Source organism: Rhinoraja longicauda, chromosome 22, assembly GCF_053455715.1.
Source record: "Rhinoraja longicauda isolate Sanriku21f chromosome 22, sRhiLon1.1, whole genome shotgun sequence".
Classification (NCBI taxonomy): Eukaryota; Metazoa; Chordata; class Chondrichthyes; order Rajiformes; family Arhynchobatidae; genus Rhinoraja; species Rhinoraja longicauda.
In genome coordinates this window covers 17,240,924-17,265,228 of record NC_135974.1, presented here as the reverse complement: position 1 = coordinate 17,265,228, position 24,305 = coordinate 17,240,924, and the positions used below count along the sequence as shown (strand labels likewise).

The 24,305-nt window shown below is 49.7% G+C and overlaps 1 protein-coding gene across 2 annotated transcripts; it reads right to left on the bottom strand.

The window, feature by feature from the left end:
- Nucleotides 1-1,013: 1,013 nt before the first annotated feature.
- On the bottom strand, nt 1,014-24,214 carry znf341 (zinc finger protein 341). 2 transcript variants are annotated; one of them, XM_078419305.1, is made up of 15 exons: nt 24,172-24,214; nt 20,802-20,912; nt 20,289-20,443; nt 19,317-19,469; nt 17,384-17,572; nt 16,615-16,834; nt 15,569-15,653; nt 13,313-13,500; nt 8,045-8,229; nt 7,485-7,693; nt 6,702-6,798; nt 5,985-6,117; nt 5,144-5,255; nt 2,743-2,813; nt 1,014-1,633 (listed from the first exon to the last, which is right to left on the bottom strand). In XM_078419305.1, the coding sequence occupies exons 1-15, from the start codon at nt 24,200-24,202 to the stop codon at nt 1,188-1,190; spliced, it is 2,385 nt and encodes a 794-aa protein (XP_078275431.1). In that variant the 5' UTR covers nt 24,203-24,214; the 3' UTR covers nt 1,014-1,187. The 2 variants fall into 2 exon arrangements, with proteins under 2 accessions (XP_078275431.1, XP_078275432.1); XM_078419306.1 differs by having other exon boundaries at nt 8,045-8,226.
- Nucleotides 24,215-24,305: the final 91 nt, after the last annotated feature.

Here is a 24,305-nt window from a genome sequence, read left to right as displayed (position 1 = left end):
ACCACATGAGGAAACATGTTTGATGTGGTATGGATGATCTTTTAAAAGGCATTTGCTATGGTGCAACGTAATAGGCTTGTCATCAAGAATGAGATTAAGAATCTGTTCTCTGGTGAAGGCAGGATGTGTACAAGAGGGATGGTTGCATTTGAACTGGTGGAGCAGTCATCCTTGCGAGTAGATTTGCTAGTGTGAGTTGGTAGGGGAGTTTTCCTGAGCTTAGCTCATCCTTCTCTATATCAGACTTGAGAGATGCAGCATGGAAGCAGGCCCTTCAGCCTACTGAGTCCGAGCTGACCAGTGATCACCTCGTGCACTAACTTTATCTTACACTCTTGTGACAATTTACAATTTACCCAAGCCAATTAACCTACAAACCTGCATGTCTTTGGGATGTGAGAGAAAACCGGAGCACCCGGAGAAAACTCACCCAGTCACAGGGTGAACGTACAAACTCCACACAGGCACCACCTGTAGTCAGGATCGAACCTGGGTCTCTAGCGCTGTGAGGCAGCAACTCTACTGCTGCGCCACTGTGCACTGAGCATGGAAACAGGTTTTTCGGCAACCGAGTCCACGCCGACCGTCGATCACGTGTTCACACTAGTTCTAAGTTATCCCACTTTCTCATCCACTCCATATGCACGAGCAGCAATTTAAAGAGGGTCAATTAACCTACAAACCGCATGTCTTTGGGATGTGGGATGAAACCGAAGCACCTGGAGGAAAGTGCACACCACCACACAATGAAAGACGTCCCACCCCGATCAATCCTCCTCCTCCCTGCTCCCGTCTGGCAGAAGGTACAGAAGTTTGAAAGTGCGCACAACCAGACTCAGGAACAGCTTCTTCCCTTCTGATATCAGGCTTCTGAATGGTCCTTCCAGAAACTAGGTTCTGTCCAATTCACCCCATCCCCATTGCTGCCTGACCCGCTGAGTTACTCCAGCACTTTGTGTATGTTATTTCACAGGAGCTAAAAGATTGCAGGGAAAAGTTTTGTTTTAGTTTTATTAAAAAATCTGTTTTATTTGCAGCTTGCTTGCCCCGTGGCTTGGTCCATGTGTAACAAATCAGCTCCCCGCTCTGTAAAAGTTGCCAGGGACGCAGTAATGCCATGTTTCTTCACCGGATGAAATCTCGGCAACCTTTCCCCGTTGCTGTGTAAAGTCCAGGGGAGAGCAGCTTCACTCTGGGGTCTGGACATAGGCGGGGACCATGGGGAGGGTTTGTCCAGCGGGCAACCCGGGCACATTGGCACCGTCCATCAGCACTGAGTCCTCGCTGCCCTTGGGCTCTGGCCAGTCGGCAGCAGCTCCGTCCCTCGCCTCGGCCACCCCAGAGCCGGGCAGTGAGTCCTCGCCCTCGGTCCGCCTGGCCGTGCGGCTCCCGGCTGGCGCTCTCCTGGGCCGGCTGGGGCCCCGGCGGGCGGCGCACCGCCTCTTCCTGCCCTGCCGCTCGTCAGCACGGGAGCCGCAGCGGTGCTGCTTCAGGTACTTCTCCCGGGTGAAGCCGCGGCCGCAGGGCACGCAGCGCAGTGCGTACGAGTCCGTGTGCGAGCGCTGGTGCTCCGTCATGTGCGCCCGGCGGCTGAAGCATTTGCTGCAGTACTGGCACTTGTGCGGCTTGATACCTGCGACAGGGAGAGCAACACACGATCAGGCTCAGAACCAGGCCCTTGCTCCCATGCCGACCCCTCTAAGCTCGTCCCATTTGCCCAGATCCCTTCCTACCCAGACAAGAACGCAATACGCTAAAGCGTGTAGGAAGGAACTACAGATGCTGGTTTATACCAAAGATAGACCAAAGTGCTGGATTAATTCAGCAGGTCAGGCAGCATCTCTGGGGAACATGATTAGGTGATGTTTTGGGTCGACACCTTTGCACCCTTCTTCAGACTGGTGGAGAAGGGACCCGACCCAAAATGCCATCTATTCATGTTCTCCAGACATGCTGCCTGATCTGCTGAGTTACTCCAGCAGGTTGTAACCTTTTGTATATTCATCAGCATCTGCATTCTTTATATCTACATTTTACCGCTCTACTGTGAGATCTCCTCAAGGTATGCCTACATTGAAGAAGTTCTCCTCTCTCTGACAGGAGTTCTGTGGCAACCTCTCTCACCGCTCCCTCTCTCTGATTCCTGCTGCTCTACACCATGTTCTGACTCGGAAGTCTAAAGAAAGGTCCCGCCCCGAAACGTCACCTATCCATGTTCTCCAGGGATGCTGCCTGACCTGCTGAGTTACTGTAGCACTTCAATGTATGTTTTTCACTATATCTCGCTACACGCGACAATTATAACTCTAAACCTAAACCTAGACACAAAGAATTGCAGATGCTGGTTTACAAAAAAGGACACATACTGCTGGAGTGATTGATTGTAGTAGGGTGGAGAAAGCTGGAAGAGAGGTAGGGGCGGGACAAAACCTGCAAGGGATTCCTCCTCATCTCCTTCCTAATAGTACGACCTTTTATTCTGAGGTTATGACCTCTGGTCCTAGTCTAGTGGAAACATCCTCTTCACGTCCACTATATCCAGGCCTTTCACTATTCGAGATCAGAAGGATGAGTTCACCCCTCATCCTTCTAAACCTCAGCGGGTACAGGCCCAGTGCCGTCAAACGGTCATCATATGTTAACCCAATCATTCCTGGGATCATTCTCGTCAACCTCCTCTGGACCCTCTCCAATAATAAACCTGAACCCTAAAGATAAAGTTACGTAGCAGACAGAGCTTACCTGAGTGTGCGATTATATGCGCCTTGAGTTTATCCGGCCTATTGAATTCTTTTGTGCAACCTGAATGTACCCTGTAGACAACAGAAAACAGAGACCACTCCTTGTCAATGACTCCTGTAAGATGTCTCGGTAGACCTTTTTATTGCATACAGACACAAAGTGCTGAAGTAACTTAGTGGGTCGGGCAGCATCTCTGGAGAAAAGGAATGGGTTCCATTTCAGGTTCGAACCCTTTAAATGTTCCGACCCGAAACGTCACCTAATACATTTCTCCAGAGATACTGCCTGACCCGCTGAGTTACTCCAGCATTTTGTGTATATTATTAGTTTAGTTTAGTTTAGAGTTACAGCGAGGTAACAGGGCCTTCGACCCACTGAGTACGGGCCAACCTGCGATCCCCGCAAAACTAGTACTATCCTACACACCAGGGACAATTTACAAATTTTAACCAAAGCCAATGCCAATGAACCTACCAACCTGTACGTCTTTTGGAAGCATCCTCTCCACTCCACTATCGAAGGGCCGAATGGCCTACTCCTGCACCTATTTTCTATGTTTCTATGTTTCTATCCAAGCCTTTCACTATTCGGTACGTTTCAATGAGGTCCCCTCTCATCCTTCTAAACTCCAGCGAGTCCAGGCCCAGGGCCATCAAACGCTCATCAGCTGTAACCCACTCACTCCTGGGATTATTCTTGTAAACCTCTTCTGGACCCTCTCCAGAGACAGTCCATTCTTCCTCAGAATGGGGCCCAAAATTGCTCACAATACTCCAAATGCAGCCTGACTACTGCTTTAAAGAGCCTCAGCATTACATTCCTGGTGTTGTGTACAAGCCCTCTCGAAATTAATGCTAGCATTGCGTTTGCTTTCGTACTACCGATTCAACTTGCAAATTCATTTTTTGGGAATCCTGCACCAGCACTCCCAAGTCCCTTTGCACCTTCAATTTCTGGATTCTTTCCCCATTTAGAAAATAATCTACGCCTTTATTCCTACTACCAAATTGCATGACTCCACACTTTGCCACACTATTTTCCATCTGCCACTTCTCTGTCCACTCTCCCAACCTGTCAAAGTCCTTCTACAGAGTCCCTGATTTCTCTACACTACCTGCCCCTCCACCTATTTTCATATCTGCAAACTTGACCACAAAACCTTTATCCAATTCATTTCTATACACAGTGAAGAGCCCCAGCATCGACCCTTGCGGAACTCCGCTAAACACTGGCAACCAACCAGAAGAAGCCCCTTTTATTGCCACTCTTTGCTTTCTGCTATCCATCCAACCTGCTGTCCGTGTTAGTATCTTCCCTCTGATACCATGGGTTCTCATCTTCCTTAGCAGCCTCACGAATGGCACCTTATGAAAGGTTTTCTGAAAATTTAGGTAAACAACATCCACTGACTCTCCTTTGTCTGTCCTGCTATCATTTACTTCTTCAAAGAATTGCAGCAGCTTTGTCAGGCAAGATCTCCCCTTCACAAAACCAAGCTAACTTTGGCCTATTTTATCATGAACTTCTAAGTACTCCATTATCCTTTATAATGGACTCTAAAAATCATACCAACCACTGAGGTCAGACTAACTGGCCTATAGTTTTCACTCTTCTGCTTTGCTCCCCTTTTGTACAGCGGGGTAATAGTGGAATCATCTGGAACCACTCCTGACTAGTGATTCTTGAAATATCACTATTAATGCCTCCACACTCTCTAAAGCCACTCCCTCAGAATCCTGGGGTGCAGTCCATCCGGCCAGGTGACTTATCCACCTTCAGACCTTTCAGTTTCCCAAGCACCTTCTCCTTAGTAATAGCCACTCCACTAACCTCCACCCCCTGACTCTCCTGAATTTCAGGCACAGTGGAGTAGAACTTCTCCAAAGATGAATTCTCTGATTTTATTTCCACTAACACTCCACCTCCTCTCTCCTCTTGCCCCCTTCCTCCAAGCTAGTCATTTAACCATTTCCACAGTTCACCAGTTCAGTTTGTATCCCTCTTGAGATCACCCCTTCACTAGCCAACAATGGGCCTACCAGGGCCCCACCCTGCCTGAAGTCATCTGTGGTCAGCCTTGATTTGTCCTGCTCTTTTCTCACCTCCAGCTCTCCCCCCCTCTCTCCCCAAACCCCTACTTTCAGACTGAAGAAGGGTCCTGATCCAAAACGTCACCTATCCAAAGCTGCTGCCTGACCCACTGGTTACTCCAGCACTTTGTGTCTATTTTTGGATAGGCACAAGGATATGCAGGGAATGGAGGGATATGGATCACACGCAGGCAGGTAAGAGTTGACATTGGCATCATGTTCGGCACAGACATTGCGGGCCGAAGGGCCTGTTCCTGTGCTATACTGTTCTATGTTCGATGGTCTATCATTCAGACTGAGAGAGAACCTACCTGAAGGGACACTTGAATTTCTTGACAGGGTCGTGAGTCAGCATGTGCCTCTTGACTTTATCTTTGCGATTGAAAGCTGCTGAACATAACGAGCATTTGAATGGTTTTTCACCTGTCCGGAAGCACAAGAAAAGGGGGATTAAAATGTTGCAATAAACTGGAAGAGATCAGCCCAGAACGAAGAATGACCACTGCTGCTCCACTGTGGCCTCTTCCAAACTCTATATATTTTTCATACTTCTCCACACTGTATGACTGCAACTCTAATCGTCAATAGTATTTAATTGTAACATGTACCTTGTTACAGTGAAGTTCTTTATTTTGCCATACATTCGAGTAAAATCATACGACACATATGCCTACTGCACACTAAGCACAATGAGGGTGGCCTGGTGGCACAGTTGGTAGGGCTGCTGCCTCACACAGCGCCAGAGATCCAGGTTCAAACCTGACCTTGGGTGCTGTCTGTACAGAGTTTGTACATTCTCCCCATGGGTTTTCTCCGGGTGCTTGGTAAAATTGTAAATTGTCCCCAGTGTGTAGGATAGTGTTAGTGTACGGGTGATAGCTGGGAGGCACGTATTTGGAGGGCCGAAGGGGCTGTTTCCGCACTGTATCTTTGAAGTCTAAAGTCAAAGGCGTGCAGGTTTGTAGGTTAATTGGCTCTCTGTAAATTGCCCTTAGTGTGTAGGGAGTGGATGCAAAAGTGGGATAACGTGGAACTAGTGTGAACGGGTAATCGATGGTTGATGCGGACTCGGTGGATCGAAGGGCCTGTTCCAACGCCGTATATCTGATGTGAACGCTGTGAGAGACGGAGAGATAGAAGGTGTGGACTTACCGGAGTGAATAAGCAGGTGAAGTTTGAGATAGTGCTCCGTTTTGAAAGATTTTTTACAGATCTGGCACTTGAAGACCCCCCCTCCACCGTGTACGGGGAGATGCCTCCTCAGATACCTCTCGCTGGGAAATACCTGTTGGGAGGAAGGCGGGTTGACACTTTACTTTAGACTTTAGAGATATAGCGCGGAAACTGGACCGTCAGCCCATCGAGTCCACGCCGACCATCGATCACCTGTTCACACTAGTTCTACGTTATCCCACTTTCGCATCCACTCTCTACATACTAGGGGCGATTTACAGAGGGCTAATTAACCTACAGATCCGCACGTCTATGGGATGTGGGAGGAAAATGGAGCACCCGGAGGAAGCCCATGCAGTCACAGAGAGAACGTACAAACTCCGTAGACAGGACTGTAGTCAGGATTGAACCCAGGTCTCACACGCTGTGAGGCAGTAAGTCTACCACTGCTCCATGCAGTCACAGGGAGAACGTGGAAACCACAAACACATAGACAGCACCCGGGGTCAGGATCGAACCCGGGTTTCTGGCGCTGTGAGGCAGCGGCTCTACCCGCTGCACCACTGTGTCTATGTATGCCAGGTCACTGATCGATAACGGAAGAGGGGTTTAACTGGACCATGCGCATGGGCTGTAAGCTTTGCCCAGACACTGAGCGCTGCATGTTGGAGGGAGTTCACACGGTCTGTGTCTCACCTTCTGGCAGTGTGGGCAGGGGTAGTTGTGAGTGGCAGTCTGTAGATGATGCTCAAGAGCCTCCGGTGTGGAGTATTTACTCAAACATCTCGAACACCTGTGGACACACAAGCACAAGAGGAATAGAGTCATCGTCACACAGCACGGAAACATGGCCTTCAGCCCAACTCGTCCATGCTAACCAAGATGCCCCATCTACGCTACCTCCACCTGCCTGCATTTGGCCCATACCCCTTTAAACCTTTCCCTACATGTAACTGTCCAAGTGTCTTAAATATTTTAGATTAGAGATACAGCATGGAATCAGACCCTTCATCCCACCTAGTCCTCATCAACTATCGATCACCTGTCCACACTAGTCTATGTTATCTCACTTTCACATCCACTCCCTACACACTAGGGGCAATTTACTGAAGCCAATTAACTGACAAACCCGCAAGTCTTTGGGATATGGGAGGAAACCGGAGCACCCGGAGGAAATCCATGCGGTCACAGGGAGAACGTACAAACTCCGTACAGACAGGACTGTAGTCAGGATTGAACCCAGGTCTCACACGCTGTGAGGCAGTAAGTCTACCACTGCGCCACTGTGCTACCCACGTATGGGTGGATAGCACACAGAGTTTGTCACTGTATCTTGGTCGCATGAAGTGATTACAAGCCGCCCCCCCCCATCACTATCCCAGTGCTCCCCCCTCCCCAACTGTAAGGCAGCAATTCCACCGCTGCACCACTGTGCCGCTCAATGTGGGCATGTCGAGTGTGTAGAGGGAGGAGACTCACCTGTAAAAGGTGGGCCCTTTCTTGGGCAGCTGCTGTGGGTACAAGCTGTGTGAGTACTGGTGCACGCCAAGCTCGTACAGCGAGGGGAAGATCTTGTTGCAGAGGTGGCAGCGGTACGTGATCTCGTCATCGTGGTTTTTGATGTGTTCCACAAACTCCTCCAGCTTCATAAAGGTCTGCGTGCAGTTCTTCACCACACACTTGTACACCTGGGAGGGGAAGAGGGGAACATATCACCTGCGGCCGCGGACAGAGCTATCGTTCCCAGTCGCGACCAGAGCTGGGATAACTCAGCGGGTCACGCAGCATCTCTGGGGAACATGGATAGGCAATGTTTCGTGTCAGGACTCTTATTCACATCCGATACTAAATGTCACCTATCCATGTTCTCCAGAGATGCTGCCTGAACCATTGTTACTCCAGGACTTTGTCTATTTTCTAGTTTTGGTGATACAGCGGATATAGTTTTGGGAGAAACAGGCCCTTCAGCCCACCGAGTCTGTGCCGACCAGCGATTGCCCCGTGCACTAGCACCAGCCTACACATTGGGGACAATTTACCTGCTGGTTCTTGTGCTGGATCATGTGCGACTTGAGCTGGAAGTAGGTGAGGAATTTACAGGGGCAGAACTGGCACTGGTAGGAGCTGTCGATGACCAGCATCTGCCGCCCCTCCCCACCCCCGTCACTAGGGAGCAGCTCCGAGCTCAGTCGCCCATCCTGCTCCATGTTCTCCGACAGACCTGCTGGGGGGGGGGGGGGGGGGATAGGGTGGAGAGATGAAGGGAGAGAGAGGGAGGGGTAAAAGAGAGGCAGAGAGGGAGGGAGAGGAAGGAAGGAAGGGGTAGGGTGGGAGAGAGGGATGGAGAGAGAGGAACAAGTGCTCATTAAAGACATCAGTAACCTGGGCTCAGAAGTTTCCAATCCTGCACAAGCTGGGGACACTACACCCCCACCCCAGGGGTTCAGCGCTCTCACACCCATCTGCCCTTTCCTATTGGCGTAATTGTTGCTTGTGTATAGAGAGACCACTCGCCCCCTTTTAGTCTGAACCGGCCAAGTTCAGGAAGATGTGGACACCAGGAACTGCAAGCGCAGGTTTTTAAAAAGACACAAGTGCTAGAGTAACTCGGCGGGACAGGTAGCATCTGTGGAGGTAACGGACATGTTTTCCATAGATGCTGCCTGCGCCGCTGAGTTACACCAGCACTTTGTGTCTTTTCATGATTTAGGAATAGACAGGTGAAATGCAGAGTCTTTTACCTAGACCAGAGGACATAGGTTTAAGGTGAGAGGGCAAAGGTTTAACTTTGTCACTCAGAGGTGGGTATATGGAGCGAGCTGCCAGAGGAAGTAATTGAGGTGGGTACTATAACTGCATTTAAGACACTTGGACAGGTACATGGAAAGGAAAGGGTTAGAGGGGATATGGGGCAACATACTATAACAACATTGTGGGCAGTGGTAGAGCTGCTGTCTCCAGCGTCAGAGACCCAGGTTTGATCCTGACTGCGGGTGCCGTCTGTACGGGATTTGTACATCTCCATGTGACTGCGTGGGTTTTCTCCAGGTGCTCGTTTTCTCCCACACTCCAAAGACATGCAGGTTTGTAAGTTAATTAGCTTTGGTAAAAGATTGTTAATTGGCCAAAGTGTGTGTAGGATAGTGCCAGTGTATGAGGTGATCGCTGGTCGGCGTGGACTCGGTGGGCTGAAGGGCCCGTTTCCGCGCTGTATCTTTCTCTCATACAACGATATTTTAGTCTAGTTTAGTTTATTGTCATGTGCACCGAGGTACAGTGAAAGTTTTTGTTGCATGCTAACCAGGCAGCGAATAGACAATACATGATCACAATTGGCTTCTGTAAAAATTGTAAATTGTCCTTAGTGTGTAGGATAGTGCTAGTGTACGGGATGATCGCTGGTCGGTGAGGATTTGGTGGGCTGAAGGTGAGGGGGTACCTGATTGAAACTTACCAAATAGTGAATGGCCTGGATAGAGTGGGTGGAGAGGATGTTTCCACCAGTGGGAGTCTAGGACCAGAGGGCACAGCCTCAGAATAAAAGGACATACCTTTAGAAAGATGAGGAGGAACTTCTTTAGCCAGAGGGTGGTGAATCTGTGGAATTCACTGCCACAGATGGCTGTGGAGGACAAGTTAATGGGTATTTTTAAGGCAAAGATTGACAGATTCTTGATTAGTAAGGGTGGCAAAAGTTGTGGGGCAAAGGCAGGAGAATGGGGTTGAGAGGAAAATATAGATCAGCCATGATTGAATTACGGAGTAAACTCGATGGGCTAAATGGCCTAATTCTGCTCCTCTGGGTTATGAACTTATGAACTTAAGAGCGTATAAGCTATAACTTATAATAGGCAGTGTGTGAGGCAGGAGGCAGAAAAGGGAAACACTCAGACCCAATATGTAGGAAAGAAGGGAAAAGAAATAAACTGGGAATAAGAAATGATGGGTCCCTTAAATGTGTATATTTTAATGCTAGGAGCATTGTAAGAAAGGTGGATGAGCTTAGAGCCTGGATTGACATCTGGAAGTATGATGTTGTGGCGATCAGTGAAACATGGTTGCAGGAGGGTTGCGATTGGCAATTAAATATTCCAGGATTTCATTGTTTCAGATGTGATAGAATCGGAGGGGCAAGAGGTGGGGGTGTTGCATTGCTTGTCAGGGAGGATATCACAGCAGTGCTTTGGCAGGACAGACTAGAAGGCTCGATTAAGGAGGCTGTTTGGGTGGAACTCAGAAATGAGAAAGGTTTAGCAACACTTATAGGGGTGTATTATAGACCGCCAAATAGGGAACGAGAATTGGAAGAGCAAATATGTAAGGAGATAGCAGATATTAGTAGTAAGCACAGAGTGGTGATTGTGGGTGATTTCAATTTTCCGTATATAGACTGGGAATCACATTCTGTTAAAGGGCTGGATGGTTTGGAGTTTGTAAAATGTGTGCAGGATAGTTTTTTGCAGCAATACGTAGAGGTGCCTACCAGAGAAGGGGCAGTGTTGGACCTCCTGTTAGGAAATGAGATGGGTCAGGTGACGGAGGTTTGTGTTGAGGAGCACTTTGGGTCTAGTGATCATAATGCCATTAGTTTCAATATCATTATGGAGAAGGTCAAATCTGGACCAAGGGTTGAGATTTTGGATTGGAGAAAGGCTAATTTTGAGGAGATGAGAAAGGATTTAAAAGGAGTGAAATGGAAATTGTTGTTTTATGAAAAGGATATAATAGAGAAATGGAGGATATTTAAAGGTGAAATTTTGAGAGTACAGAGTCTTTATGTCCCTGTTCGGTGGAAAGGAAAGAATAATAATTTGAAAGAGCCGTGGTTTTCCAGGGAAATTGGACACTTGGTTCGGAAAAAGAGGGAGATATACAATAAATATAAGCGGCAGGGAGTAAATGAGGTTCTTGAGGAATATAAAGAATGTAAAAGGAATCTTAAAAAGGAAATTAGAAAAGCGAAAAAAAGATATGAGGCTGCTTTGGCAAGTAATGTAAAAGTAAACCCCAAGGGGTTCTACAGATATGTCAATAGCAAAAGGATAGTGAGGGATAAAATTGGTCCATTAGAGAGTCAGAGTGGACAGCTATGTGCTGAGCCGGAAGAAATGGGGGAGATATTAAACAATTTCTTTTCTTCGGTATTTACCGAGGAGAAGGATATTGAATTATGTGAGGTAAGCGAAACAAGTAGAGTAGTGATGGAAATTAGGAGGATTAAAGAAGAGGAGGTACGGACACTTTTGAAGAATATAAAAGTGGATAAGTCTCCAGGTCCTGATAGGATATTCCCTAGGACATTGAGGGAAGTTAGTGCAGAAATAGCAGGGGCTATGACGGAAATATTTCAAACGTCATTAGAAACATGGATGGTGCCGGAAGATTGGCGCATTGCGCATGTTGTGCCTTTGTTTAAAAAAGGTTCTAAAAGTAAACCTAGCAATTATAGACCTATTAGTTTGACGTCTGTGGTGGGAAAATTAATGGAAAAGATACTTAGGGACAATATATATAATTATTTGGATAATCAAGGCCTGATTAGAAACAGTCAACATGGATTTGTACCTGGAAGGTCATGTTTGACTAATCTTCTTGAATTTTTTGAAGAGGTTACCAGGGAAATTGATAAGGGCAAGGCTGTGGATGTTGTCTATATGGACTTCAGTAAGGCATTTGACAAGGTTCCACATGGAAGGTTGATTAAGAAGGTTAAATCGTTGGGTATTAATAGTGAGGTTGCAAGATGGATTCAACAATGGCTGAATGGGAGATACCAGAGGGTAACGGTTGACAATTGTATGTCAGGTTGGAGGCCAGTGTCTAGTGGAGTGCCCCAAGGATCTGTGTTGGGTCCACTGTTGTTTGTCATTTACATTAATGATCTGGATGATGGTGTGGCAAATTGGATTAGTAAATATGCAGATGATACTAAGATAGGTGGAGTAGTTGATAGTGAGGTAGATTTTCAAAGTCTACAGAGAGACTTGGGCCTTTTGGAAGGGTGGGCTGAAAGATGGCAGATGGAGTTTAATGCTGATAAGTGTGAGGTGCTGCATTTTGGTAGGACAAATCAAAATAGGACGTACAGGGTAAATGGTAGGGAATTGAGGAATGCAGTGGAACAGAGGGATCTGGGAATAACTGTGCATTGTTCCCTGAAGGTGGAATCTCATGTGGATAGGGTGGTGAAGAAGGCGTTTGGTATGCTTGCCTTTATAAATCAGAGCATCGAGTATAGAAGTTGGGATGTAATGTTGAAATTGTACAGGGCATTGGTGAGGCCAAATCTGGAGTATGGTGTGCAGTTCTGGTCGCCAAATTATAGGAGGGATGTCGACAAAATGGAGAGGGTACAGAGGAGATTTACTAGAATGTTGCCTGGGTTTCAGCACTTAGGCTACAGAGAGAGGTTGAACAGGTTGGGTCTTTATTCTTTGGAGCGTAGAAGGTTGAGGGGGGACTTGATGGAGGTTTTTAAAATTTTGAGAGGGACGGACAGAGTTGATGTGGGTAGGCTTTTCCCTTTGAGAGTGGGGAAGATTCCAACAAGGGGACATAGCTTCAGAATTGAGGGACAAAGGTTTAGGGGTAACATGAGGGGGAACTTCTTTACTCAGAGGGTTGTGGCTGTATGGAATGGGCTTCCGGTGGAAGTGGTGGAGGCTGGCTCGATTTTATTATTTAAGAGTAAATTGGATAGGTATATGGATAGGAGGGGATTGGAGGGTTATGGTCTGAGTGCAGGTAGATGAGACTAGGTCAGGGAGAATGGTCGGCGTGGACTGGTAGGGCCGGACAGGCCTGTTTCCATGCTGTAGTTGTTATATGTTATATGTTATATGTTATGAACTTTTAACGAAAGTAAACTAAAAGTAAAAGCGCGTAAGAAGGAACTGCACTTGCTGGTTTACACCGAAGATAGACACAAAATGATGGAGTGACTCAGCAGGTCAGGCAGCATCTCTGGAGAAAAGGAATAGGTAACGTTTTGGGTTGAGACCCTTCTTTTCAGACTGAGTTAGGGGGGAGGGAAACTAGAGGTATAAAAATGTTCAGAATAAATCAGACCCGGCACCTATGACCAAGGAACGGTGGAGCCCACAATGGTCCATGGTTGGCTGTGGACGAGGTTATATGTGGATACGAACAGTGGAATTAGCAGGTCGACTAGGGTGGGGGGAGGGGCGGAGAGGGAGGGAATGCAGGGGTTACTTGAAATTAGAGAAATCAAATTCATACCGCTGGGTTGTAAGCCATCTAAAAATAAAAGGGCGCAGGTTAATGGCGCTGGCGTTTGGCGGACTGACCGGTGGCATCGCGCTCTCCTCGTGGCCGCTTGCTCTCCGGGCTGACCGTCACCACCTGCATGGAGACGGAGGATCGGGCCTGACCCGCTGGCCACACCTTGTGCGTCTGCATGTGCTTCTTCACGTTGGATTTCTGCGCAAACGCTCGGCCACACACGATGCACTGGAATGGCTTCTCTCCGGTGTGGCTGGAGGGGGAGAGAGAGAGAGAGAGAGAGAGAGGTGGGCGGGCACCTTAGTTTAGTTTAGTTTAGAGATACAGCGCGGAAACAGGTCCTTCGGCCCACCGAGTCCACGCCGACCAGCATACACTAGCACTATCCTACACACTAGGAACAATTTACAATCTTACCAAAGCCAATTAACCTACAAACCTGTATGTCTTTGGAGTGTGGAAGGAATCCGAAGCTAATGAGCGTTTGCAAATCCACACCTGCGACCAGCACATAGTCGACTGGCTTGCGTGCCATCTGGGCATGTCCCTAGCAACTCTCACCAACATCTACAAATGCTCCGCAGAATGCTTTTGTATCGAGATGTATCACAACATGGTTTGGGAACAGCTCCATTCAAGACCACAAGAAATTGCAGAGAATTTTAGATGTAGCCCGGATCATCACACAAACCAACCTCCCTTCCATTGACTCCATCTACACTTCACACTGCCTCGGCAAAGCCACCAGCATAATCAAGGACCAGTCTCACCCCGGCCACTCCCTCTTCTCCCCTCTCCCATCAGGCAAGAAGTGTGGAAACGCACACCTCCAGATTCAGGGACAGTTTCTTCCCAGCTGTTATCGGGCAACTGAACCATCCTCTCACCAACTAGAGAGCAGTCCTGGCCTCATCGGCCTCATTAGAAACCTTTGAATTATCATTCATTGGATTTTACTGGACTAAATGTTATACCCATTATCCTGTATCTGCACACTGTGGACAGCTTGATTGTAATGATGTATAGTCTTTTTGCTGACTGCATAGCACACAACAAAAAGGCTTTTCAGTGTACCTTGGTACACGTCACAATAATAGACTAAACTAATGGTAGAGGTTGGACAGACTTGGACTGTTTTCTCTGGAACATCAGAGATTGCAGGGAGACCTAACAGAAATATATAAAATTATGAGAGGCATATATAGGGTAGGCAGTCAGAAACCTTTATTCCAGAGGATAAATTTCAGAGGTGCAGAGATGGTTTACCAGAATGATAAAGAAAGGCACAAAGTGCTGGAGTAACTCAGCGGGTCAGGCAGCATCTCTAGAGAACATGGATAAATGACATTTCAGGTCTGAAGAAGGGTCCCGACCTGAAGCGTCTCCAATCCATGTACTCCAGAGATGCTGCCTGACCTGTTCATCTACTCCAACACTTTGTGTCTTTTGGTTTATAAACCAGCATTTGCATTTCCTTGTTTCTGCATTTTACAATAGACAATAGACAATAGACAATAGGTGCAGGAGTAGGCCATTTGGCCCTTCGAGCCAGCACCGCCATTCAATGTGATCATGGCTGATCATTCAAAGTATTTTATGGATTGATGCCTGGATGAGGGGATATTAGCTACAGAGAGAGTTTGGACAGACTCGGATTGTTTTCTCTGGAACATCGAGACTGCCTCACAGCGCCAGAGACCCGAATTGGAACTTGACCCCAGGTGCTGTCTGTGTGGAGTTTGCACGTTCTCCCTGTGACCGCAAGGGTTTACTCCAGGTGCTCCGCTTTCCTCCCACATCCCAAAGATGTGCAGTTTGTAGGTTAATTGGCCCTCTGCAAGGAGTGGACGAGAATGTGGGGAAACTTGGAACTAATGTGTGAACGGGTGATTGATGGTCGGCGTGGACTCAGTGGGCCAAAGGACCCGTTTCCATGCTGTGCCTCTAAACTAAACTAAAGTATATAAAATGATGAGAGGAATAGATAGGGCAGGCAGTCAGAACTTTTTTTCCAGGGTTAAAATAACAAAGACTAGAGGACATAGCTTAAGGTGGCAGGGTCAAAGTTTAATGGAGATGTGTGGGGCACGTTTTTTACACAGAGGGCGGTGGGTGACTGGAATGCGTTGCTGGGGGATGGCGGTGGAGGCAAATACGATAGTGGTGTTTAACATAGGCACATGGAATGTCAGGGAATGGAACGATATGGATCACATGCAGGCAGTGGAGATTAGTTTAGCTTGGCATTGTGTTCAGCACAGACATTGAGGGCCGAAGGGCCTGTCCCTGTGCAGTACAGTTCTGTCTTCTATGGAACGTACCTTCTGACATGTTGCTGGAGATCAAAGTTCTTGGCAAACATTTTGTCACAATAATGGCATTTGAGTTTTTGCAACTTGCCTTTACCTGGAACAGAGAGAGGAAGAGTTTGTGTCACACACCGGGTACTGACCTCCTCACCATCGAAGGGATCTGCAAGAGTCGCTACCTCAAAAAGGCAGCCAGCATCATTACAGACCCGCACCACCCTGGCCATGCTCTCATTTCACTCCTGCCATCGGGAAGAAGGAATAGGAGCCTGAAAACCGTGACCACCAGGTTCAGGGACAGATTCTTTCCATCAATCATCAGGCTCTTAAACACTACAAACACCAACTAAACTATAAACTATGAACTGTCTTGGTTGCACTAGGACTTTGGACCTTATGAGCACTAATAGAGTTTTTTAAATTCTTTTTTTGGTTTATTATGTTGTCTTGTGTTTACAGACAAGTGATGCTGCTGCGTAAGAATTTCCTTGTTGAGTTTCTGGTACATATGACAATTAAACACCCTCGACTCTCCCTCTTCCTCGCTCCTCGCTGCCCGAGAGCCATTGGGGACCTCCTGTGGCGGGGAGGTTTGAGGTCAGTCCTGACTTGACTGACCAGCAGAACAGACTCAAGGGGCTGAATGGCCTCTCACTCCCGCCCCCAAGTGAAGGGTAGAGGGGGAAGGGGAGAGGGGGTAGGAGAGAGGAGGAAGGAGAGGGAAGGAAAGGGGAGAAGGAAGGGGTGAGGGAAGGAGAGAGGAGGAAAGAGAGAGGGGGAAGGAGAGAGGGGGGAGGGGAGAGGGGGGAGGGGAGAGGGAGAAGGGGAGAGGTGGAAGGGGAGAGGGGGAAGGGGAGAGGGGGAAGGAGAGAGGGGGAAGTAGAGAGGTGGAAGGAGAGGGGGAAGGAGAGAGAGCAGAAGTGCAAGGGGGGAAGGGATGGGGCGAGGGGAAGGGAAAAGGTGGAAGGGGAGAGAGGGAAGGAGAAGAAGGGAGGGGGGAAAGGAGAGAGAGGAGAAGGAAGGGGAGGGTACATGCAGTGCCTGGGTGTGGGTCTTACCTTCCTGGATGCTGATGGGCTGTTTGGTGAGCTGGGCCTTGGGTGGGTCGGGCTGGTAGCCGGTGAGTGGCCCGTTGCTGGTGTCGTTGCCGTGGGCGTTGCCGGGGCTGAGGGCCGGAGCAGCCGCCATGCTGCCGGCCTTGGTCTTGAAGCCGTGTTTGCCCGGGCTGTAGACGGGGGGGCTGGTGAACGGTGAACTCTCCCCACATGGGCCCGGGACCTGGGGAGGTGCAGGGGGAGCATCAGCCGGGAACTCCGCGAACAGGGGAGTGGGGATCCCACATGCACCCCCCTCCCCCCCAAAGACAACGGGCTCCGGCAGAACGGAGGAGGCTGGCAGGGTAAACAAGGTAGGCACATGGATTATGCAGGGAACGGGGGACGTGACCCACAGAAGATTAGTTTAACGGCATCATGTTCAACATGGAGCCATTGGGGGCCTGTTCCTGTGCGTTACGGTTCAATGCCGCTACATGAGATGAAGAGGATGGAGGTAAGGGGGGGGAGAGGGATGGGGGGGGAGGGATGGGGAGAGAGGGGAGGAGGGATGGGGAGGGAGAGGAAAGGGGGATGGCAATGGAGAGGGATGGTGTGGGAGAGGGGAGGGGGAGGGGTGATGATGAGGGAGAGAAGGAGAGGGAGGTGGGAAGGGGGATGGGGAGGAAGGAGGGATGGGAAGGGAGTGGCTGTGCCTCAGGATGTTGCTAGACTGACCCCTGGGTTTCTGCCTTCCCCCCAATCGTCCCACCACTCCCCCCGGTGGTCCCACCTGGAAGTGCGGCATGGCTAGTGAGTTCCCGTCTGTGGAGCCGCTGCCCAGCGGTGCCAGGGCGCTGTAGACCTGCACCACCGCGCCGCCGTTGGCCGTGGTGTGCACCGACGGGGGAAGGGCGGTGGGTGCTGGCTGCGGTGGGGGGGCTGGGATGTACAGGGGTCCTGGCGCTAGGTTGTGGCTGTTCTGCAGGGCACAGGGGGCAGGAGAAGGAGATCATCGTTAGTCATCAGAGAAAAGTCACAATGCCAGCCGAACAAAGTACAGGGGGAGACGGTTAGGGGGATCTCACGATGGCAATGGGCAGGAGCCCACTCCCCCCGACCTCCCCTGATTCCACCCCATCACAGCACATAACCCCCTGACATTTCCGTTATCTCCAACGGGATCCCACCACTAGCCACATCTTCCCATCTGCATCACTTTCACTTTCCGCAGAGACTGTTCCCTCCGCAACTCCCTGGTTAACTCGTCCCTTCCCACCCAAACCACCCCCTCCTCAGGTACTCTCCCCTGCAACCGTAGAAGATGCAACACCTGCCCCTGTACCTCCCCCCTCGATTCTGTCCAGAGACCCCTTCAGTCCTTGTAGGTCAGGCAGAGGTTCACTTGCACCTCCTCCAACCTCATCTACTGTGTCTGTTGTTCCAGATGTGGAATCCTATTTATCGGCGAGACAAAGCGCAGACTGGGCGATCATTTCGTTGAACACCTACGCTCAGTCCGCCTTGGCCTACTTGATCTCCCGATTGCCAAACACTTTAACCCCCCCTCCCATCCCCACACTGACCTTTCTGTCCTGGGCCTCCTTCACTGTCAGAGTGAGGCCAAACACATATTGGAGGAACAGCACCTCATATTTCGCTTGGGCAGCTTACAACCTAGTGGTATAAGTTTTGATTTCTCTAATTTCAAGTAGCCTCTGAACTTCTCTCTCCGATCCTCCCTTACCCCAGTCGTCCTGCTAGTTTCACTGTTTGTATCCTTTCGTAATCACCTCTTCCACAGCCAACAATGGACCATTGTGGGCTCCACCTTTACCGAGTCATCGGTGCCGGCTCTGATTTGTTCTGTACCTTTTCATACCTCTAGTTTCCCTCTCGGGTCGAAACCCTTTGACCCGAATCGTCACCTATTCCTCTTCTCCAGAGATGTTGCCTGACCCGCTGATGTTGAGTCCACCTCTGACCATCCACCCAGGAATCATAGAGACATAGAGTAATAGAGTGTGGAAACAGGCCCTTCAGCCCAACCTGCCCACACCGACCAACATGTCCCATCTACACCAGTCCCACTTGCCTGCGTTTGGCCCATAGCCCTCTAAACCAGTTCTATCCATGTACCTGTCTAATTGCTTCTTAAATGTTGCAATATTACCTGCCTCAACTACCTCCTCCGGCAGCTGGTTCCATGCACCCACTACCCTTTGTGTGAAAGGTTACCGTGATTAAATCTATCCCTGACCTTCTCCCCAGGACTGTGCTTTGACTGGATAGACACAAAACCGTTTTTCACTGTACCTCAGTACACGAGACAATAATAAACTGATACCCCCATTACGATTGGCAAGATGGTCTATCCAAGAACGAACAAGTTGTGTAAACTCTCTGGATAGCAGGCCCTAACCACGAGAAAGCTCATCAAATGTCCCAGCCAGAGTGCTTATGTGGGCTGAGATGGACCAAAGAAAAAGTTACCAGATAACTTATCCCAGTGGTTGATTGAAAGACACAGCATGGAAGCAGGCCCTTCAGCCCACCAAGTCTATGCCGACCATCCATCATCTGTTCACACCACTTTCACATCATCTCTTCCCCTCTCTCCCATTGGGCAGAAGATACAGAAACTTGAATGCATGCATCACCAGACACAGGAACATTTTCTTCCCCTGTGGTTCCCTCCTCCCTCCCCCCACTCGGCCCGCACCTACCTGTGGGGGGAGGGACAGGGCCCCCATGGGCTGGTCCAGGGAGGTGAAGGTTGACATGGCCGACATCAGCACCTCGTCACTCACCACGATGTTGCCCTGCACCAGCGCCTGAGTGAGGGGAGAGTGAGGCAGCGTGATGTATGTCGGCACTTGCTGCGAGACGGGGGGGAGAATGAAAGAGGAGAGGGAGGGAAGGAGAGGGGGGGGAGGGGGGGAAAGAGAGGGAGATGGAGAGAAAGAGGGAAAGAAAGAGAAAGACAGACACAGAGAGAATGTGAGGGAAAGAGAGGAAGAAAGAGAGAGAGGGAAAGTGAAAGATAGAAAGAGAGGAAAAGAGAGATAGAGAGGGAGAGAAAGAAAGATAGAGAGAAAGATGGAGAGTGAGAGAGAGAGAAAATAGAGAAAAGGAAGAGAGAAAGGGGAGAGACTGGGAAGGAGAGAGAAAACGGGAGAAAGAGAGAAAGAATGTAAGAAAAATAGAGAGAAAGAGGGGACATGAGAGAGTAAGAGAAAGAGTGAAAGTGAAAGAGATAGAAAGAGAGACACAGACAGAGAGAGAGGGAGATGTGATTAATCTCACAGAGCCAGTGTCAACAGCACAACCCTACCCATACCCTGCTACACATTACCCCTCCCTGTCACATTCCCCCTCTTCTCTCCTCTTCCTGACACACCCAAGGTGAGGGGAGGGATGAGGAGCGGAGAACGAGGGGGGGGGGTGGGAGAAGGGGAAGAAGGGTAGGAGGAGGGGAAGGGGAGAACGGGGGACGGGGAGGAGTGGGAGAGGGAGTTGGAGACAGGAGTGAATGGGGGAGGGGGGATGGGGAGTGGAGTGGGGATGGGAGGAGAATGGAAGGGGTGGGAGAGAGGAGACAGGAGTGAGTGAAGATGAGGAGGGGGACGGGATGGGGGAGGAAGAAATGCCACCCCCCTGTTGCCGATTTGCCCTTGCCCTCTGCCCCTCCCCCTCACCTGTCGGGTGGTGGGCGGGTGGGGTGCGGGGGTGAAGGGTCCGGGGGGCAGGGAGGAGCTGCTGCCCTGGCACTGATCCCGCTTGTGGGCCACGAAGCTCGGCAGCGAGTTGAACTGTTTCTTGCATCGTCCGCACAGGAAGACGTCCTCCTCGTCTGCGGGGTCAGAGAGAGGTCACAGGGTCAGAGAGAGGTCACAGGGTCAGAAAGAAGTCACAGGGTCGGAGACAGGGTCGCTGGGTCAGAGGTCACAGGGTCGTGGGGTCAGAGGGGGTCACGAGGTCAGAGATGGGGTTACAGGGTCAGAGCCGGGGTCGCGGGTTCAGAGACAGAGACAAAAAGAGAGGGAGAATGGGGAGGGAGAGGGGGAGAGAAAGAGTGGAAGGGAGTAGGGTTGGGGGTTGAGAGAGGGGCCAGTTTATGGTTTGGAGGGTGAGAGGGTGTCAGGGTGGGGGGAGGGAGAGGATCACTGGGCCGGGGGGGGTAATCCCAGCCTGATCCCTCTGCTACTCACCCAGGGGGGTCTGTACACTGGAGGCCGGCACCCCCTGCGTGCCTGGGTCAGAGACCCCGCCTTGACTGTCGAGCAGCGACTGTACAGCCAGCACCGTCTGGTTGTCTATCCCTGCGAGGGGGGAGAGAGGGAGAGAGAGAATGAGGGAGAGGGAGAGAGAGAGAGTAACGGGTACTTAGCAGAGCGAGGGAGAGCAAGGGTCCTCACAGATAAAGAACGGACTGTAACGGAGGCGGCACAGTGGCGCAGCGGTAGAGTTGCTGCCTTGTAACAGTGTGGGTTTTCTCCAGGTTCTCCGGTTTCCTCCCATACTCCAAAGACGTAAAGGTTTGTGGGTTAATTGGCTTCGGTAAAAATGATAAATTGTCCTTAAAGTGTAGGATGGTGCTAGTGTACGGGGATCGCTGGTCGGTGCGGACTCGGCGGGCTGAAGGGCCTGTGTCTCTAAAGTCTAAAGTAAACAGAGAATAATACAGTACAGCAACAGACCTTTCGGCCTACAAAATCCATAAATTAATTTCCTCTGCATGCACATGATCCATACACCACTATTTTCATCATTACCATCGTAAATCCTCTGAAACGCCACTATCGTATCTGCCGCCACCACCATCACAGCCAATGTGTTCCAGGCCCCCCCCACCTTCTGTGTAAAAAAAAGCCCCTCTCACATTAAAACTATGTCCTCCAGCCTTTGACAACCTGAAATATGGCCCACAGAGTCCACACCGACCAATGATCACCCATACACTAGTTTAGGTTTAGAGGGATATGGGCCAAGTGCGAGCAGGTGGGACAAGTGTAGATGGCGCATGTTGGTCGGTGTGGACCAGTTGGGCCTAATGGCCAATTTCCATGTTGTATGACTATGACTACTAGTTCTTTCCTACACAGCAGGGACAGTTTACAGAAGACAGTTAACCTACAAACCTGCACATCTTTGGAGTGTGGGAGGAAACCAGAACACCCGGAGGTAACCCACACAATCACCGGGAGAGCGTACAAACTCCGTACAGATAGCACCCATAGTCAGGATTGAACCCAGGTCGCTGGCGCTGTAAGGCAACAACTCTACCGCTGCGCTACTGTGCCGCCTGCCAGGAACAAAAAACAATGGGTTCAAGGGTTCCTCACTGAATGTAGGCTGTCAAGGAATTGTAGATGGTGGAATCCTGAGCAAAGTACTGGAGGAAGGCAGCACCTGTGAAAGAAAGCGAGTCTGAAAACGAGTCCTGACCTGAAACGTTGTGTCTATTCCCTCCACAGATACTGCCTGACCTGCCGAGTTCCTCCAACACTTTGCGTCATTCTGGACAGGCGAGGAGAGGGATGTCATTATTAATAAATTTATAGGTGCAGAATTAGGCGTTGTGGCCCATGAAGTCTATGGCTGATCTATCTCTCCCTCTCAACCCTGCCTTCTCCCCATAACCCCTTTCACCCGTACTAATCAAGTATCTATCTATCTCTGCCTTAAAAATATCCACTGACTTGGCCTCTACAGCCTTCTGTGGCAATGAATTCCAAAGATTCACCACCCCCTGACTAAAGTAATTACACCCCAGCAGTATGAACATAGATTTCTCTAACTTTAGATAGCTCCTCTGTCCCTCTCTTTCCCCTCCCCCTCCCCCTCCCCAATTCTCCCACTGTCTTCCTGTCTCCAACTACATCCTATTTTTGTCCCTCCCCCTCCCCTGACATCAGTCTGAAGAAGGATCTCGACCCATTCCTTCTCTCCTGAGATGCTGCCTGACCCGCTGAGTTACTCCAGCATTTTGTGATACCAAAGAAATTCCTCCTCATCTCCTTCCTAAAGGAATGTCCTTTTTTTCTGAAGCTTTGGCCACTGGTCCTAGACTCTCCCACTAGTGGAAACATACTCTCCACATCCACTCTATCCATGCCTTTCACTTTGTCGGTTCGCTGGACAATCCAGACGTCCAAGGAAGGCAATGGCTGGAGGTTCTGCAGCAGCCTGGGGTATGCCTGGATCAGGCACCACTCGCTCATAAGGCCGAGAGCGCGGACCGGACTTTGAAGATGATGCCAAAAACTGCCGCCTCTTGCATGCAGACTCAGTGGACTATTTCTGTACACTTTGCAGTTTGAGGATGTGCTTAGGTATGGCAATACTTGACTGAACTGTATGCAAGGAAAATAATTTCACTGTGCATTTACATGTAACAATAAAGAACCATTGAACTGTTTTGTGTAAACCAGCATCTGCAGTTCCTTGAATAGACACAAAGTGCTGGAGTAACTTTGCGGGTTAAGCAGCATCTCTGGAGATAAAGGATGGGTGACATTTCACATCAGAACCCTTGTTCAATCTCAAGAAGCCTGAATAAGGGTCCCAACCTGAAACGTCAGTCGGAAGGAAGGTCCCAACCCGAAACATCACCCATCCTTTTTCTCCAGAGATGCTGTCTGAGCCGCTGAGTTACTCCAGCACTTTGTGTCTATCTTTGGTATAAAGCAACATTTGCAGTTTTTTGCTTCTACATCTGCAGTTCCTTGTTTCTGCTTCTGTACCATAATAGCAAGTTGAAGCAGGTACCATAACAACATTTAAAAGACACTTGGACTGGTTCATGGATAGGAAAGGTTCAGAGGATATGGGACACGGGGAAACACGGAAGTGGGACTATCTTAGATGAGGGACCTTGGTAGGCATGGAGGCGTTGGGCAGAAGGGCCTGTTTCCGGGCTGTGTGACTCTGAGACCTAAACCTTCCTACCTGGTCTACGTGTTCCTGCCTCAGACCTGCATGAAGATGCATTGTCTGCATTTCTCCCGCAAAAATAAACTTTATTCAGAATAAAAAAATCTATGTAGAAGAACCGCGTGATAACTCTTCCGACATTCTCAGCGGCTAAACATACATTTGTTAGCGTTGTAGACTCATGTTCCCACCCGCGGGATGATATCCCTTGTTTGAGGGACCCCTTTATTCAGCCTTAATGCAACATTGCAGACCAGTCTTCTGCTTGCATGCGGCTGAGACTGTATCCTTTTAAACCCTGGCTGGCTTTTCCAACAGCCCCCCGTGCCTCCCGCGGCGCCTTTGCTCAGCGGCCGCTGTTCCGGCTGCTCTCCCCCCGGGGCAGCCCGGAGTCACCGCCTCCTCCCGGGGCAGGATCATTCATTAACTCTCCTCTCCTCTCCTTCCAGCCCCAAATAAACACTCCCATCTGCATTAGATTGCAGAACAATAGTTTGCTAGCATTTGTGCTTGGCCAGACTTTGCAATCAATTGCAGGCGGCGTGAATGTCAGCGACGGTGCATGCAACGAGGATGCACGGATGCAATGGTCGGGGGTGAGCATTAAAGTGTGCAAGAGTATGTGAAACGTTGCATTTGTACTACCTGCCAACGCCTCGAATATTGCTTGCGCCATCTTGGAGCTTCGCTGCTGTATTTGAGGCTGGGACGATGGGAAATGGAGAGCGGGCGAGAACCGGAGCCCTGTCCCAGCAGAGGGAGCAGTCGGCCGCCGAATC

Coding starts and splice junctions, on each gene's coding strand:
- znf341 (XM_078419305.1), bottom strand. CDS start 24,202: ATGGCGCAAGCAATATTCGAGGCGTTGGCAG. Junction 20,444..20,801: donor CAGTGTACAGACCCCCCTGG/GTGAGTAGCAGA, acceptor CTGACCCCGCAG/ACGAGGAGGACGTCTTCCTG. Junction 16,835..17,383: donor TAGCCATGCCGCACTTCCAG/GTGGGACCACCG, acceptor GCACCTCCCCAG/GTCCCGGGCCCATGTGGGGA.